General features: G+C 37.8%; 1 protein-coding gene across 1 annotated transcript; it reads left to right on the forward strand.

Annotated features, from left to right (window-relative positions):
* The first annotated feature begins 1340 nt into the window (after nucleotides 1-1340).
* On the forward strand, nucleotides 1341-16818 carry LOC121368094 (N-alpha-acetyltransferase 10-like). The gene is made up of 7 exons (XM_041492651.1): nucleotides 1341-1441; nucleotides 2958-3056; nucleotides 5489-5547; nucleotides 8061-8109; nucleotides 9939-10099; nucleotides 10875-10959; nucleotides 16580-16818. The coding sequence occupies exons 1-7, from the start codon at nucleotides 1421-1423 to the stop codon at nucleotides 16619-16621; spliced, it is 516 nt and encodes a 171-aa protein (XP_041348585.1). The 5' UTR covers nucleotides 1341-1420; the 3' UTR covers nucleotides 16622-16818.

Raw genomic sequence — 16818 nt, forward strand, 5'->3', positions numbered from 1 at the left:
AAAAATGTTTTATTTAACTACACACTCAACACATTTAATTTACAGTTATATGGCATCTGACACATATGGTTAAGGACCACACAGATATTGAGAGATGAAACCCGCTGTCACCACTTCATGGACCACTTTTTTTTATTAGCAGCAAGGGTTCTTTTATATGCACCATCCCACAGACAGGGTAGTACATACCACAACCTTTGATAGACTAGTCATGGTGCACTGGCTGGAACAAGAAATAGCCCAATGGGCCCACCAGCATGGATCGATCCCAGACCGACCATGCATCAAGCGAGTGCTTTACCACGAGGCTACGTCCCGCCCCTAGTCTTAGAGAGGAAACCTGCTACATGTTTTGCATTAGTAGCAAGATCTTTATTATGTACCATCCCACGGACAGGACAGCAGACACATTGGTTGGAACGAGAAATAGCTCATTGGGTCCATTGATAAGAGATTGATCCTGAACCAATGCACATCGTAACACGCTTTACCACGAGGCTACGTTCTGCCCCTAGTGCTGAAAAGAACAATTTTAAACTATTGAAAAAAGAGAGAGTGAGAAAGCGCTCGCTTGATGCGTGGTCGGTTTAGGATCGATCCCCTGGGTCATTTCTCGCTCCAGCCAGTGCACCACAACTGGTGTATTAAAGGTTGTGGTATGTGCTATCCTGTCTATGGGATGGTGCATATAAATGATCCCTTGTTGCTAATCGAAAAGTGTAGCCCATGAAGTGGCGACAGTGGGTTTCATCCCTCAATATCTGTTTGGTCCTTAACAATATGTTCGACACCATAAATAAAATGTGTTGAGTGCATTGTTAAATGAAACATTTCCTTCTATTTCCTATTTTTGGGGGGGACCACTGGCCCTTGATCCCCTCTGCTACAAATAGCGGTCTTGCAGGAGTTTCTGCAGGAATTTATACACGTGGGGGGACGGGGGTACACTAAGGCGAGCAAACTTTCTTTCCCATTGAGGGGTATCGAGTCAGTCTTCAAAACAAATATTTTTTTTAAAATAGAGAAAATTTGCTTCTGCAGGGGAGACAAAATCTAAATCAGTCTTTTTTTCAAAGTATATTTTTAACCAGTATCTCATTCTGATCACACAAATACAGAAACAAGAAAATTAATATGTGAATACTCAGTCTTTTGGGACTTTTGTTATAACAGGCAATAGATGTCGTAAAATATTAATTTAAGTTAATTTATTATTATTTAAGTTAACTAAAGGAGAGTATAATAAGTATACTTTTTTCAGTTTAAGGGCAATAACATTTTGTTTCTTAATTACGTAAACGAAATTGGTTAATGTTAATGTTGGTTTTGATTTTTATTTCACTTCCGTAGCGAAATGGTAGTGTGTCTGAACACGACAATACAAAGATTGTAAATTTTCAACTTAATTAGTATTTTCACAATGAATATCCGATGTGCACAGGTATGAAACATGCTAGCTATTTATAAGCTTTTCGAAGTAGTTTTAAATTCACTGAAGGAAGAGACTAATTTTATCACAAATTAAACAATTGTATCGTCCGGTGCCCTGTTTCGGTGGAGAACCTATTCTCGTAATCTGTTCGCTAACCTAACCCTAACCTTAAACTAGAAATTTCTTTAAAATCCGTATTTTCCCCACCACTACAAACGACGTAGTGCTAGGCCTGGATTACGAAATATAAACATTATGTTGGTTTTATAGAACAAATTGTTTTAAAAGATATTTTATATAACTATCGCTAACCCTAACCCTAACCTTAAACTAATTCTAACAAATATTTCTTTAAAATCGTTATGGGGAAAATAAGGAACTCATGCCTTAAAAGATGACCATAGGCAGACGGTAGAGGTAAGATATTTATGGCAAGACTTTGGATCGTTCAAGCATTCAGTGGGTTTAGATTTAAGGTTAGTATTGTGGAATGTTCGGAACTCTTTCTCTATTGGGAAGGATACAAGTTAAAATGTACCCAAACCAAAATGTAAACCGAATACCGTATACGCTAAAATATTTTCGTGGCTAAAATAATTCGCGATCAGGCTTTCATTTTACATTTTCACGAGGAATTATTTTCGCAATTGTGTCCCCCGATAATAAAATCAAAATTACCCATATTTCATTTGCCAAACTCTTTTCAATGACAATTTCACGCACCTGCTGTCAGCGAGACATCAATGTTGTATGTATACATGTCTAATAAGACATGTTATTGATGGAACACGCACATGCGATACAAAAAATTGAAAAACGCAAATATCAGAAGAAATAACTTAATTATTGGTGGTACCCAAAAACTTCCATTCAAGGTTACAAAGAAAACAAACAAAACTGAGATTACGTAACAACAGACTTACATGCAACTGTGTGTCACTTTGATCAAATCTATGTGACCAGGCAGGTTTACAGAATCACGTGACCTTGCAGACCTCTGACTGCTTGATTCTGATATGGGTTGGGCGTGTAGAGATAAGACTATATATTATAAGGTAAATAATAATATACCAAATCGGAAATAAGTTCGCGCGTAATTAAATTCACGGTGCTATCAACGTGTTCACGATTTTCGAGGTATATTTTATTCGCGAACATATTTGTGTATACGGTATATAATTTGGATTTTTTTTTAATAAATGCGAAACATGATGAGACATTAGATAATGCACCAATAAATGTTCACTTCACCTATTGTTATCAAACTTCTCCTATTGTTATCAAACTTCTCCTATTGTTATCAAACTTCTCTGTTTTTCCTGTGAAGGGATGAGTCACTTCTACTTTTTCAATTCTAGATTAAAGCCCATTTTCATTTTTACGTGGCACCTGACTAAATTGTTGTTTTCGTGTACTATTGTTAAATGGGATGGTAATTGTCTTTTAAGATTTACTACTTTGCCTTATATTAAACGTTTTAAAATAAAACGGTCAATAAGTACATGTATTGTGTTTGTAATTTTAGCCCGAGGATCTGATGAACATGCAGCACTGCAACCTGCTGTGTCTGCCTGAAAACTACCAGATGAAGTATTACTTCTACCACGGCTTGTCCTGGCCACAGGTTAGTGTTACTTTTACCACGGCTTGTCCTGGCCACAGGTTAGTGTTACTTCTGCCACGGCTTGTCCTGGCCACAGGTTAGTGTTACTTCTGCCACGGCTTGTCCTGGCCACAGGTTAGTGTTACTTCTACCACGGTTTGTCTTCTGCCACGGCTTGTCCTGGCCACAGATTAGTGTTACTTCTGCCACGGCTTGTCCTGGCCTCAGGTTAGTGTTACTTCTACCACGGCTTGTCTTCTGCCACGGCTTGTCCTGGCCACATGTTAGTGTTACTTCTGCCACGGCTTGTCCTGGCCACAGGTTAGTGTTACTTCTACCACGGCTTGTGTTCTGCCATGGCTTGTCCTGGCCACAGGTTAGTGTTACTTCTGCCACGGCTTGTCCTGGCCACAGGTTAGTGTTACTTCTGCCACGGCTTGTCCTGGCCACAGGTTAGTGTTACTTCTGCCACGGCTTGTCCTGGCCACAGGTTAGTGTTACTTCTACCACGGCTTGTCTTCTGCCACGGCTTGTCCTGGCCACAGGTTAGTGTTACTTTTGCCACGGCTTGTCCTGGCCACAGGTTAGTGTTACTTCTGCCACGGCTTGTCCTGGCCACAGGTTAGTGTTACTTCTACCACGGCTTGTCTTCTGCCACGGCTTGTCCTGGCCACATGTTAGTGTTACTTCTGCCACGGCTTGTCCTGGCCACAGGTTAGTGTTACTTCTACCACGGCTTGTGTTCTGCCATGGCTTGTCCTGGCCACAGGTTAGTGTTACTTCTGCCACGGCTTGTCCTGGCCACAGGTTAGTGTTACTTCTACCACGGCTTGTGTTCTGCCACGGCTTGTGTTCTGCCACGGCTTGTCCTGGCCACAGGTTAGTGTTACTTCTGCCACAGCTTGTCCTGGCCACAGGTTAGTATTACTTCTACCACGGCTTGTCCTGGCCACAGGTTAGTACATGTATTACAAATTTACAGACAGTGATACAAGAGTACCCATTCGAAATGATTTATCTTATGGATGGTTGCCAAATGTATCTAATAACAGGCCTTTGGATTTCACGGTAACGATTGTTTCCGGTAACAGGCATCGAAATAAGTCGAGAACGGTCGTTCAGGTTACCGGGAGGTTACCACATGTAAGAAAAGTCAACGTAATGGTAGTTTTGTTTCTGAACGTAAACCAGGCAATGCATTCCGGACTTCCGTGTTTCATTTTCTCGTAAGGAATTGCATCAATGTTCGCGCGCACTTGTGCAATTGCAAGCAATTATAGTTATTCCGCATTTAAGCAGTGTCCACTAGATGAATTTACTTCCACGTTTCGTTTTCTTGTATGAAATTGCACCGATGTTCGTGCGCACTTGTGCAATTGCAAGCAATTTCGGCAATCCGCGTTTAAGCAGTGCCACTAGATAAATTTACTTCCGGATTTTGTTTCTCATAACAATGTTCACACGCACCAATACAATTTCAGAACGTCCGCGTTTTAGAATTAAAATTAGTAGTAGTAACAAGAATTCAATTCTAACTTTCATATAGTTGTGGCAACCTATAGGTTACCAGGCTATATTTTGTGGTAACCTGTAAATGGGTTACCAGACACAATGCTTATTTCGATGTCTGTGGTAACGTGTCAGTAGCGTGGCGATAAAATCAAGGAACCGAAATTTTGTTTCCCATGATTATTATACCAAATATGATTATTCAGCAAAAATAACGTAAACAGTTTCTGGTGGTTCCCATGATCACATGGCACAAAACCGAAAAAGTGTTTCCCATGAAGTTTGAAATCCTATGGTCTGTAATAAGCAAAAGCTTACAAGCTTAAGTCTCGTAAGTGATCTCCAACATATACTGGAGATGATATTAATGTACAACTGGTCATCCCTTACACGTGCGATGCACCAAACAGCTGTTATGGTGTGAACTGTTACAAGCACATTCTAAAATTTAAAATTGCAAGCAAATTTTAAGACAGATTTTTTTTGGTCACTTGACATGCAACTCATCAGTAGTTAAATAGAACAATTCTGTCTCATTGAAAAATCAGTTAATTTAAAGTAAGTTTAGAATGTCGGTGTAATACTGAACCATTTCACAAGTGTATTAGGATTACAGGTATAATTAAGTTACTAAATGTGCAGGTATGATTCACCTAACCAAGCAATCAGTTACCTGAATGTAGGTAAAAATTATGTAAAATATATCTTCTAGTTACATGTATAATTTAGAAATGGTGTCCACTAAATAGTGCACTCGTGAGTGTGTTTTATTCTTGTGACTGTTTAATTTGATGACATTTTAGTACCAACATATACATTGTTTGGATATTCAGGGTTTTGCTGTATCTACCATGATTTGTTTTATTGATAAATTCTCCAACAAATATATGTAATTGCATTTATTTTATTTATTTATTTGTTTTTTTAAACTATTTTTCATACAGTTATCCTATGTAGCTGAAGATGAAAATGGGAAAATTGTTGGATATGTCCTGGCAAAGATGTAAGTACAAGTTCCTGGACATACTATACTAACTGACTGTTGTCAATTAAATGGGTAGGATTGTTGCTTTAAAAGCCAGTGAGTGGCCAATGAAATAGATGTTAAAATACAACAAATCTGCAATTGCAGAAAACAGAAATAAAAGCTTGCCGACAGCTGGTAACTAGCTGAAAGCAAAGGACCCTCAATGAGAAAACATTCAATTGTTCTGTTATCTCTTTACATTCTGATATTGCACATTTTATTCCTGAGTCTTAATCTTAGGATAATTTAGGTTATTTAGAGAATAACTAACAAGCTACGAGGAATTATGAATTATCTGTCCCGAGTGAATGGATGTTGTAAACCCGAGCCTTTGGCGAGGGTTTTACAACATTCATTCACGAGGGACAGATAATTCGTAACTCCTCGTAGCGAGTTGGTTATTCTCTTTATTACCCATTGTCAATTTTAACTGATTTGTAAAAATTCCTCTGCAGTCTACAACAAAGCCATCAGCCATTACGTCATATAATCTTACACACATTACATGACGTAATGTAAGTGACGTCATAGCATAACGGCATTCTTTTTACAGCCAACTGTTTACAGTACAAAATAATACGACTGTATTTGCATTTGAAAATAATTATTTTTATATATTACTGAAGCCGCTGCTTATGAAAATATACCATTTCATGTTTACGAAACAAGTGAGTCCATTTGTTTTTGTAAATCTTTGTATATCGTATAACGTATGTGTAATCTGACTCATGAATGGAAACATTATATGAATGAAAGTGAAGTTCCGGCCATGACAAGCAACCAACCAAACATAGTGATTTTTAAGCCAGCCAATCAGTGGCTGTAGAAGCAATCTGCACACTGTGCAGAGATCGAAAAAATATTACCCCGTATATTTGAGCCCATATGGGTAATAAATTTTGGTAGTAAATGAATGCACTGAAATATAATAAACTTTTAGGCTTAACATACCGGTATGTAATGCTTTCTGTATCTGAGCTTATTTTCACATACAACTGTACTATAAAATTTTAAAATACCAAGTGTCGATTGGCAGATTTTGAATGAACTGCTCCAATTTGCATGATATTTGACAGTCTAGTCGGTGTTTCTGCCAGAATTTTTTTTGGGGGTATAGCGCTATGGAATTGAATGCAATCACAGTCAACAGGGGTATGGGGGCCTCCCCCAGAAAGAAAATGGGTTAATTTTAGGGTTAGGGTTAAGAAAATCGTACAGTAGTGATAAGAGTGATTAATTTTGTCAAAAAGTTAACTTAAGTTTAAAAAAATTAAATCTGCAAAAAAAAATTGATATGGTGCCATACCTGTTTTACCCTCTGGCAGAAACCCTGCAGTGTTTGATCCACTCAGCCAAAGTGGCTTCCACATAAATAGAAACACCTTAACCAATAGTTGAGAATATGTACTGTCAAACTCTCGTTTTGAAACTAATAAATATAACAAATGTTTGTTTTTTTTTGGTACAGAGATCCATAATCCGTGGTTGTCACAAAATCATTAAGCATCGTTCGAAATAAGCACTTGTTCGTTTGTCCTGACAAGTGAAAATCCATTCGGACAAACAAAATGCACTTTGGTGCTTGTCCTGTGGACAAGTGAAAATATTCAATGCAGTTTCATTTTAAGCAATCAAAAACATCATCCTTATCCTTGAATAAAACAAAGCATTTATTTAGACAAGTGAAAATGTTGGTGGACAAGTAGATTTCTAGATGTATTCACTGTTAAGGAATGTTGAAATCAAGTTGGGTACATTGTGGCTTTACTTCTTGCAGCGCTGACGTGATGGGGTTGATGGTGAGGGTAAACTGGCTATTAAAACTCTCACTTCATTACTCAGGACTTCTAGAATTTTATAAAAATCCACTAGCCATGGGATCAGTGATTAAAGAAATTTACTAGCCATGATTATAAATTCACTAGCCCTACTTTAATAAAATACAAACAGATACAGGTATGTCACCCAAAGAGGGACATAGAGTTTAAAAACCCTTTGATTTGGGTAGGTGAGTGGGGCAGGAAAGTCATATTTACAAAACAGACATAAATGCAAGATTTAACCAATTTGTTTTTTATTGGTCGTCGGACATGATGATAGCAGTTATTTACTAGTCCAACATTGAATATCACTAGCCATGGGAGTGGGGCTACCATAATCTAGAAGCCCTGTACTAGTCCGACATTGAATATCACTAGCCATGGGAGTGGGGCTACCATAATCTAGAAGCCCTGTACTAGTCCGACATTGAATATCACTAGCCATGGGAGTGGGGCTACCATAATCTAGAAGCCCTGTACTAGTCCGACATTGAATATCACTAGCCATGGGAGTGGGGCTACCATAATCTAGAAGCCCTGTACTAGTCCGACATTGAATATCACTAGCCATGGGAGTGGGGCTACCATAATCTAGAAGCCCTGATTACTTATTTGTAGTGATGTCTTTTTTGGACATGTATACACATGCATTTTGATTTTTTCTCATAGGGAGGAAGATCCGGAAGACTCGGTTCCACATGGTCACATCACATCTCTGGTTGGTATACAATACTCAGTGTGGGTGCTTGTCAAAGATCCTGGGTTGTACTCACATAATACCTACCTGATGGTTATAAGATTTCTTTTTTCATTACCGTGTGCTTCAGACTTTTTGTGCAACCTTTGAAAACAAATAATAATTTATGAGGCAAAGTTATCTATGTTTTGTAACAAGCACTCACCAACTGATTCGTTTGGGGCACATTTTTCTGTTATTAGATTATGTTGATTGCAGACAAACCCTTAACATCCTTTTAAAAAAAATTAAAAAAATTATGGAGATGTCATTTAAAAAGTTATGTTAAGTCATGGAATTTTGATTCATAATAATATCTTTGACCCCTGTACATAACATTAAAAAAACGTATGTTGTATAAAGGCAGCTCTTGATAACTGTTGTTAACTATAATGTCACACACCATAGACTGTTCTGCTCTATTGATTGATTGTGCTGTGCCATCTGTAGATCCATTGTTAGTGTAGATATTGGTAGGTCGCGTAAGCACTGATTGATCAGGCAAGCATCGATCAGGTACGCTGTGCCATCAATGGATCCTTAGGTAGCCTAGCCATCGGCTCGCTCCAGCCAATGCACCACGACTGGTACATCAAAGGCCATGGTATGTGCTATCCTGTCTATAGGATGGTGCATATAAAAGATCCCTTGCTGCTAATTGAAAAGAGTAGCCCATGAAGTGGCAACAGTGAGTTTCCTCTCTCAATATCTGTGTGGTCCTTGAACATATGTCTGACGCCATATAACCGTAAATAAAATGTATTGAGTGCGTCGTTAAATAAAACATTTCCAGGTATTTCCTAGCCATCAGCGCAGCATGATCGATCGATCGATACTTGCACAATCTACTGATGGGCTGTGGCTACGCTAACAACCGATCCATTGATAGCATAGTGCGATCTATCAGTATCACAGATCAGTTGATGGTGCATGACAAATAACGCACACATTCAGACCTTGCTGTGAGAACAATTGAGAGACGTTATTAAATGCTCCCCTAAGTTAGATTATGGGAAGCCTTTTAAGATGTTACAATGTTGATACATTAACAAGGAAGGAAATGTTTTATTTAACGACGCACTCAACACATTTTATTTACGGTTATATGGCGTCAGACATATGGTTAAGCACCACACAGATATTGAGAAAGTTAACCCGCTGTCGCCCCTTCATGGGCTACTCTTTTCGATCAGTAGCAAGGGATCTTTTATATGCACTATACCACAGACAGGGTAGTACATACCACAGCCTTTGATATTCCCATCATGGTGCACTGGATGGAATGAGAAATAGCCCAATTGGCCCACCGATGGGGATCGATCCCAGACAGACCGTGCATCTAGCGAGTGCTTTACCGCTGGGCTACATCCGATGTCATTGACTCGTTATTATCTTTATCCTGCAGTCCATAAAAATTAAGGGGAACAGCTATTATTTCAGCCACATTGTATGATGACCTAGGGGTCAAATGATCGATTTTGTAATGTAGCTATGTGTGTGATGTCATGAATCATGTCAAAAGTCATATCCTGATACTCTACGAATATGACTTTACTTTATGTATCATCATATTCTGTCGGTAGAAAAGGTGGTTGCAGGATAAATTGTTATAATATGCCACGGCAATGTGGTAACTTTAAGCACAACACCAGTGTACCAAGCATTTCATTTTACCAAATCAGTGTGCTTTAGTGGTGTCGTTAAACAAAAAAACAAACCTTTAACTGTACTTCCTGTTACCATGGAGCCTTCATGTCATTAGAACGCAGGTGTGCCGAGGTGTGTTTATTGTGGTGTTTTGCTTGTTACAGGCAGTAAAACGATCACACAGACGACTTGGGTTAGCCCAGAAGTTGATGGACCAGGCGTCGCGAGCTATGGTGGAATGTTTTAATGCACAGTACGTCTCGCTGCATGTGAGAAAGAGCAACCGAGCGGCGTTACATCTCTACACACATACTCTCAAATTCACGTATGTTTGTCAGATCGTTTTATTCCCTTAGACAGGTGCTAAACAGATGTTTGATATTTGCACATATTAAAGAATTTATGCCATAATTGTAGCCAATTGAAGAAAACAAAACTATAAGAAAATACTATTAAAAATAACACTCATGTAATTTGATTTTTTTGCTTTTAAGAATTTGATTTCCCCCCCCCCCCCCCCCCCAATTTTTTTTTTGCATTAATATTTGTAAAGATTTCCATTGTCAAAGGCCTTGACATTGTTTTAATTTACAGGGCTAGCTCTGGGTGAGCAGAACATTTCGCCAAATTGTCTATTAAACTTCAAAAATTGCAGAAATTGTCAGTTATTTTCAAAAAAATGTCATTTATTACATGAAATTATTTCGCCAAACTAAAATAAAATTCACCAACTGCTTTAAAAATTCTCAGTTGGCGAATTTGACGAGTGCCAGAGCTAGCCCTGATTTACATAGAATAGATTGTTCAAGCGTATAAAAATATATATTAAGCACATACCGAAATCAATATACTCCTTTGGTTATTTTGTGGCATGCTAATCAGGTGTTTTGCTACACATGATGCTAATGCAGAAGAATTTATGCACTCAGTTTTTAAAATTTTAAATAAATGCATCTTTAAACTATAACGATTGGGGTTGTTTAATTTTTGCATGTAGTAGGCTATAGTTTATGACCAACAGTTAGGTGTTACTATACCAGCCAAAAAAAGGTGAATGCCTTGGACCTTTGTGATTATTCAGTTTTCCATTTCTTTTACAGCATCAATGAAATTGAACCCAAGTATTATGCTGATGGTGAAGATGCATACGCCATGAAGAGAAATCTGACTGAGTTTCGAGACAGAGTGAGTATTCTGTTACTTATCTTCGTTGTTTTATAGTATCCAAGTCCTGGGTACTGTTTTACGAAGCAATCTTTGCACTAAGATCACCTAAAGTGCATAATTACAGTATACCGTAAGCACTTAGGGCGATGTTAGCGCTAAGATGGCCTTAAGTGCATAATTACCTTATACCGTAAGCACTTAGGGTGATGTTAGCGCTAAGATCGCCTTAAGTGCATTATTACAGTATACCGTAAGCACTTAGGGTGATATTAGTGCTAACATCACCTTAAGTGCATAATTACCTTATACCTTAAGCACTTAGGGTGATATTAGCACTAAGATCGCCGTAAGTGCATTATTACAGTATACCGTAAGCACTTAGGGTGATATTAGTGCTAACATCACCTTAAGTGCATAATTACCTTATACCTTAAGCACTTAGGGTGATGTTAGCGCTAAGATCACCTTAAGTGCATAATTACCTTATACCTTAAGCACTTAGGGTGATATTAGCGCTAAGATCGCCTTAAGTGCATTATTACAGTATACCGTAAGCACTTAGGGTGATATTAGTGCTAAGATTGCCTTAAGTGCATAATTACAGTATACCGTAAGCACTTAGGGTGATATTAGTGCTAAGATTGCCTTAAGTGCATAATTACAGTATACCGTAAGCACTTAGGGTGATATTAGTGCTAAGATTGCCTTAAGTGCATAATTACAGTATACCGTAAGCACTTAGGGTGATATTAGCGCTAAGACCGCCGTAAGTGCATTATTACAGTATACCGTAAGCACTTAGGGTGATATTAGCGCTAAGATTGCCTTAAGTGCATAATTACCTTATACCGTAAGCACTTAGGGTGATATTAGCGCTAAGATTGCCTTAAGTGCATAATTACCTTATACCTTAAGCACTTAGGGTGATATTAGCGCTAAGATCGCCTTAAGTGCATTATTACAGTATACCGTAAGCACTTAGGGTGATATTAGTGCTAACATCACCTTAAGTGCATAATTACCTTATACCTTAAGCACTTAGGGTGATATTAGCGCTAAGATCGCCTTAAGTGCATTATTACAGTATACCGTAAGCACTTAGGGTGATATTAGTGCTAACATCACCTTAAGTGCATAATTACCTTATACCTTAAGCACTTAGGGTGATATTAGCGCTAAGATCGCCGTAAGTGCATTATTACAGTATACCGTAAGCACTTAGGGTGATATTAGTGCTAAGATTGCCTTAAGTGCATAATTACAGTATACCGTAAGCACTTAGGGTGATATTAGCGCTAAGACCGCCGTAAGTGCATTATTACAGTATACCGTAAGCACTTAGGGTGATATTAGCGCTAAGATTGCCTTAAGTGCATAATTACCTTATACTGTAAGCACTTAGGGTGATATTAGCGCTAAGATTGCCGTAAGTGCATAATTACAGTATACCGTAAGCACTTAGGGTGATATTAGCGCTAAGATTGCCTTAAGTGCATAATTACAGTATACCGTAAGCACTTAGGGTGATATTAGCGCTAAGATCACCTTAAGTGCATAATTACAGTATACCGTAAGCACTTAGGGCGATGTTAGCGCTAAGATTGCCTTAAGTGCATAATTACCTTATACCTTAAGCACTTAGGGTGATATTAGTGCTAAGATCGCCTTAAGTGCATTATTACAGTATACCGTAAGCACTTAGGGTGATATTAGTGCTAACATCACCTTAAGTGCATAATTACCTTATACCTTAAGCACTTAGGGTGATATTAGTGCTAAGATCGCCGTAAGTGCATTATTACAGTATACCGTAAGCACTTAGGGTGATATTAGCGCTAAGATCGCCGTAAGTGCATTATTACAGTATACCGTAAGCACTTAGGGTGATGTTAGTGCTAAGATCGCCTTAAGTGCATTATTACAGTATACCGTAAGCACTTAGGGTGATGTTAGCGCTAAGATCGCCGTAAGTGCATTATTACAGTATACCATAAGCACTTAGGGTGATATTAGTGCTAAGATCACCTTAAGTGCATAATTACCTTATACCTTAAGCACTTAGGGTGATATTAGCGCTAAGATCGCCTTAAGTGCATTATTACAGTATACCGTAAGCACTTAGGGTGATATTAGTGCTAACATCACCGTAAGTGCATAATTACCTTATACCTTAAGCACTTAGGGTGATATTAGCGCTAAGATCGCCTTAAGTGCATTATTACAGTATACCGTAAGCACTTAGGGTGATATTAGTGCTAAGATCGCCTTAAGTGCATAATTACAGTATACCGTAAGCACTTAGGGTGATATTAGTGCTAACATCACCTTAAGTGCATAATTACCTTATACCGTAAGCACTTAGGGTGATGTTAGCGCTAAGATCACCTTAAGTGCATAATTACCTTATACCTTAAGCACTTAGGGTGATATTAGCGCTAAGATCGCCTTAAGTGCATTATTACAGTATACCGTAAGCACTTAGGGTGATATTAGTGCTAACATCACCTTAAGTGCATAATTACCTTATACCTTAAGCACTTAGGGTGATATTAGCACTAAGATCGCCGTAAGTGCATTATTACAGTATACCGTAAGCACTTAGGGTGATATTAGTGCTAAGATTGCCTTAAGTGCATAATTACAGTATACCGTAAGCACTTAGGGTGATATTAGTGCTAAGATTGCCTTAAGTGCATAATTACAGTATACCGTAAGCACTTAGGGTGATATTAGTGCTAAGATTGCCTTAAGTGCATAATTACAGTATACCGTAAGCACTTAGGGTGATATTAGCGCTAAGACCGCCGTAAGTGCATTATTACAGTATACCGTAAGCACTTAGGGTGATATTAGCGCTAAGATTGCCTTAAGTGCATAATTACCTTATACCGTAAGCACTTAGGGTGATATTAGCGCTAAGATTGCCTTAAGTGCATAATTACCTTATACCTTAAGCACTTAGGGTGATATTAGCGCTAAGATCGCCTTAAGTGCATTATTACAGTATACCGTAAGCACTTAGGGTGATATTAGCGCTAAGATCACCTTAAGTGCATAATTACAGTATACCGTAAGCACTTAGGGCGATGTTAGCGCTAAGATTGCCTTAAGTGCATAATTACCTTATACCGTAAGCACTTAGGGTGATATTAGTGCTAAGATCGCCTTAAGTGCATTATTACAGTATACCGTAAGCACTTAGGGTGATATTAGTGCTAACATCGCCTTAAGTGCATAATTACCTTATACCTTAAGCACTTAGGGTGATATTAGTGCTAAGATCGCCGTAAGTGCATTATTACAGTATACCGTAAGCACTTAGGGTGATATTAGCGCTAAGATCGCCGTAAGTGCATTATTACAGTATACCATAAGCACTTAGGGTGATGTTAGTGCTAAGATCGCCTTAAGTGCATTATTACAGTATACCGTAAGCACTTAGGGTGATGTTAGCGCTAAGATCGCCGTAAGTGCATTATTACAGTATACCGTAAGCACTTAGGGTGATATTAGTGCTAAGATCGCCTTAAGTGCATAATTACCTTATACCTTAAGCACTTAGGGTGATATTAGCGCTAAGATCGCCTTAAGTGCATTATTACAGTATACTGTAAGCACTTAGGGTGATATTAGTGCTAACATCACCTTAAGTGCATAATTACCTTATACCTTAAGCACTTAGGGTGATATTAGCGCTAAGATCGCCTTAAGTGCATTATTACAGTATACCGTAAGCACTTAGGGTGATATTAGTGCTAAGATCGCCTTAAGTGCATAATTACAGTATACCGTAAGCACTTAGGGTGATATTAGTGCTAACATCACCTTAAGTGCATAATTACAGTATACCGTAAGCACTTAGGGCGATGTTAGCGCTAAGATGGCCTTAAGTGCATAATTACCTTATACCTTAAGCACTTAGGGTGATATTAGCGCTAAGATCGCCGTAAGTGCATTATTACAGTATACCGTAAGCACTTAGGGTGATATTAGCGCTAAGATTGCCTTAAGTGCATAATTACAGTATACCGTAAGCACTTAGGGTGATATTAGCGTTAAGATCACCTTAAGTGCATAATTACAGTATACCGTAAGCACTTAGGGCGATGTTAGCGCTAAGATTGCCTTAAGTGCATAATTACCTTATACCGTAAGCACTTAGGGTGATATTAGCGCTAAGATCGCCGTAAGTGCATTATTACAGTATACCGTAAGCACTTAGGGTGATATTAGCGCTAAGATTGCCTTAAGTGCATAATTACAGTATACCGTAAGCGCTTAGGGTGATGTTTGCATTAAGATTGCCTTAAGTGCATAATTACCTTATACTTTATGCACTTAGGGTGATGTTAGCGCTAAGATCGCCTTAAGTGCATAATTATAGTATACCTTAAGCACTTAGGGTGATGTTAGTGCTAAGATGGCCTTAAGTGCATATTTACCTTATACCGTAAGCACTTAGGGTGATGTTAGCACTAAGATCGCCTTAAGTGCATAATTTCAGTATACCTTAAGCACTTAGGGTGATGTTTGCATTAAGATGGCCTTAAGTGCATAATTACCTTATACTTTATGCACTTAGGGTGATGTTAGCGCTAAGATCGCCTTAAGTGCATAATTACTGTATACCTTATGCACTTAGGGTGATGTTAGCACCAATATCACTTTGTAAAACAGGACTCAGGTTTGATATTAATCTGAAATATGTTATCCACTGAAAAATAAAAGCTGAAATCATTTCTGAATAGATGAAACTTTACACCAAGCTGTAATAAAGATAATTTCTTAGAAATTCTTGTCCAGTCTTGAACATGAAAATTATTTCTACTCCCCAAAAAAGAAGCTCAAACCAATTGAAAATAAAATAACATCCCTTGAGAGAGAGAGAGAGAGAGAGAGAGAGAGAGAGAGAGAGAGAGAGAGAGAGAGAGAGAGATAGAGAGAGAGAGAGAGAGAGAGAGAGAGAGAGAGAGAGAGAGAGAGAGAGAGAGAGAGATATATATATATATATATATATATATATATATATATATATATATATATATATATATTATTACTTGATTGAAACAATGTGCAAGCCATGTAATACACTGGGCACATTATTATAATGTTCCATTTTGTTTGCTTTGATTGATAATACAAAACAGTTTATTCCTTCAATATTGTTTTTAATTGTATCAAACATATATGTTTAATAAACAAATCTAGAAAAGAATATAAAGAACATGAAATATAGTTCTATTTATTCCTTTTACAATTTTGTTAAACACTTTTACCTAAGTATACATGTATACAAGTACCATCAAAGTCATTGGTGAATAAATGTGTGTCCGTGTGTGAATTAAATACAAACATTGAATTGTTTTAATATACCTGGAATAGACTCTGTCGAAGTAATTCGATATCTAATAAATGATGATTAATGAATCAATGTGCTCTAGTGGTGTCGTTAAACAAAACAAACTTTAAACTGTCCAAATAGAATTTAAAAACTGACAAAACAGGGTGCTGGATTACACAGTTTCCAGTTTGAACAGAGTCCACTGTATATAATAATTAAAAAAGTAAAAAGTTGTGAAAATGTTACATGATCATCTTACTTTAAGGTAATTTTGTCTTTTTGTCTTTTTTTTCGCAGTATGGAGTGAAAGCTGACCAAGAAGCTGTCATTGTATCATGAGTTTTTTTTTTATCTTTTGTACAGAACAAATAAACTGTAAATAACAATCAGAGTATGTTGTCATCACAACATGTCCTAGCTTTGTTTGGCGTTTTGTCTAGATCTTGAGATATCCCATTTAAATCGGATATGGCAGTGCAATAAAATACACTTTGACAATAATGTATACAGAACCAAAATAGAAACTTAACCCCCAA

The sequence above is a fragment of the Gigantopelta aegis genome, chromosome 3 (assembly GCF_016097555.1).
Source record: "Gigantopelta aegis isolate Gae_Host chromosome 3, Gae_host_genome, whole genome shotgun sequence".
NCBI lineage: Eukaryota > Metazoa > Mollusca > Gastropoda > Neomphalida > Peltospiridae > Gigantopelta > Gigantopelta aegis.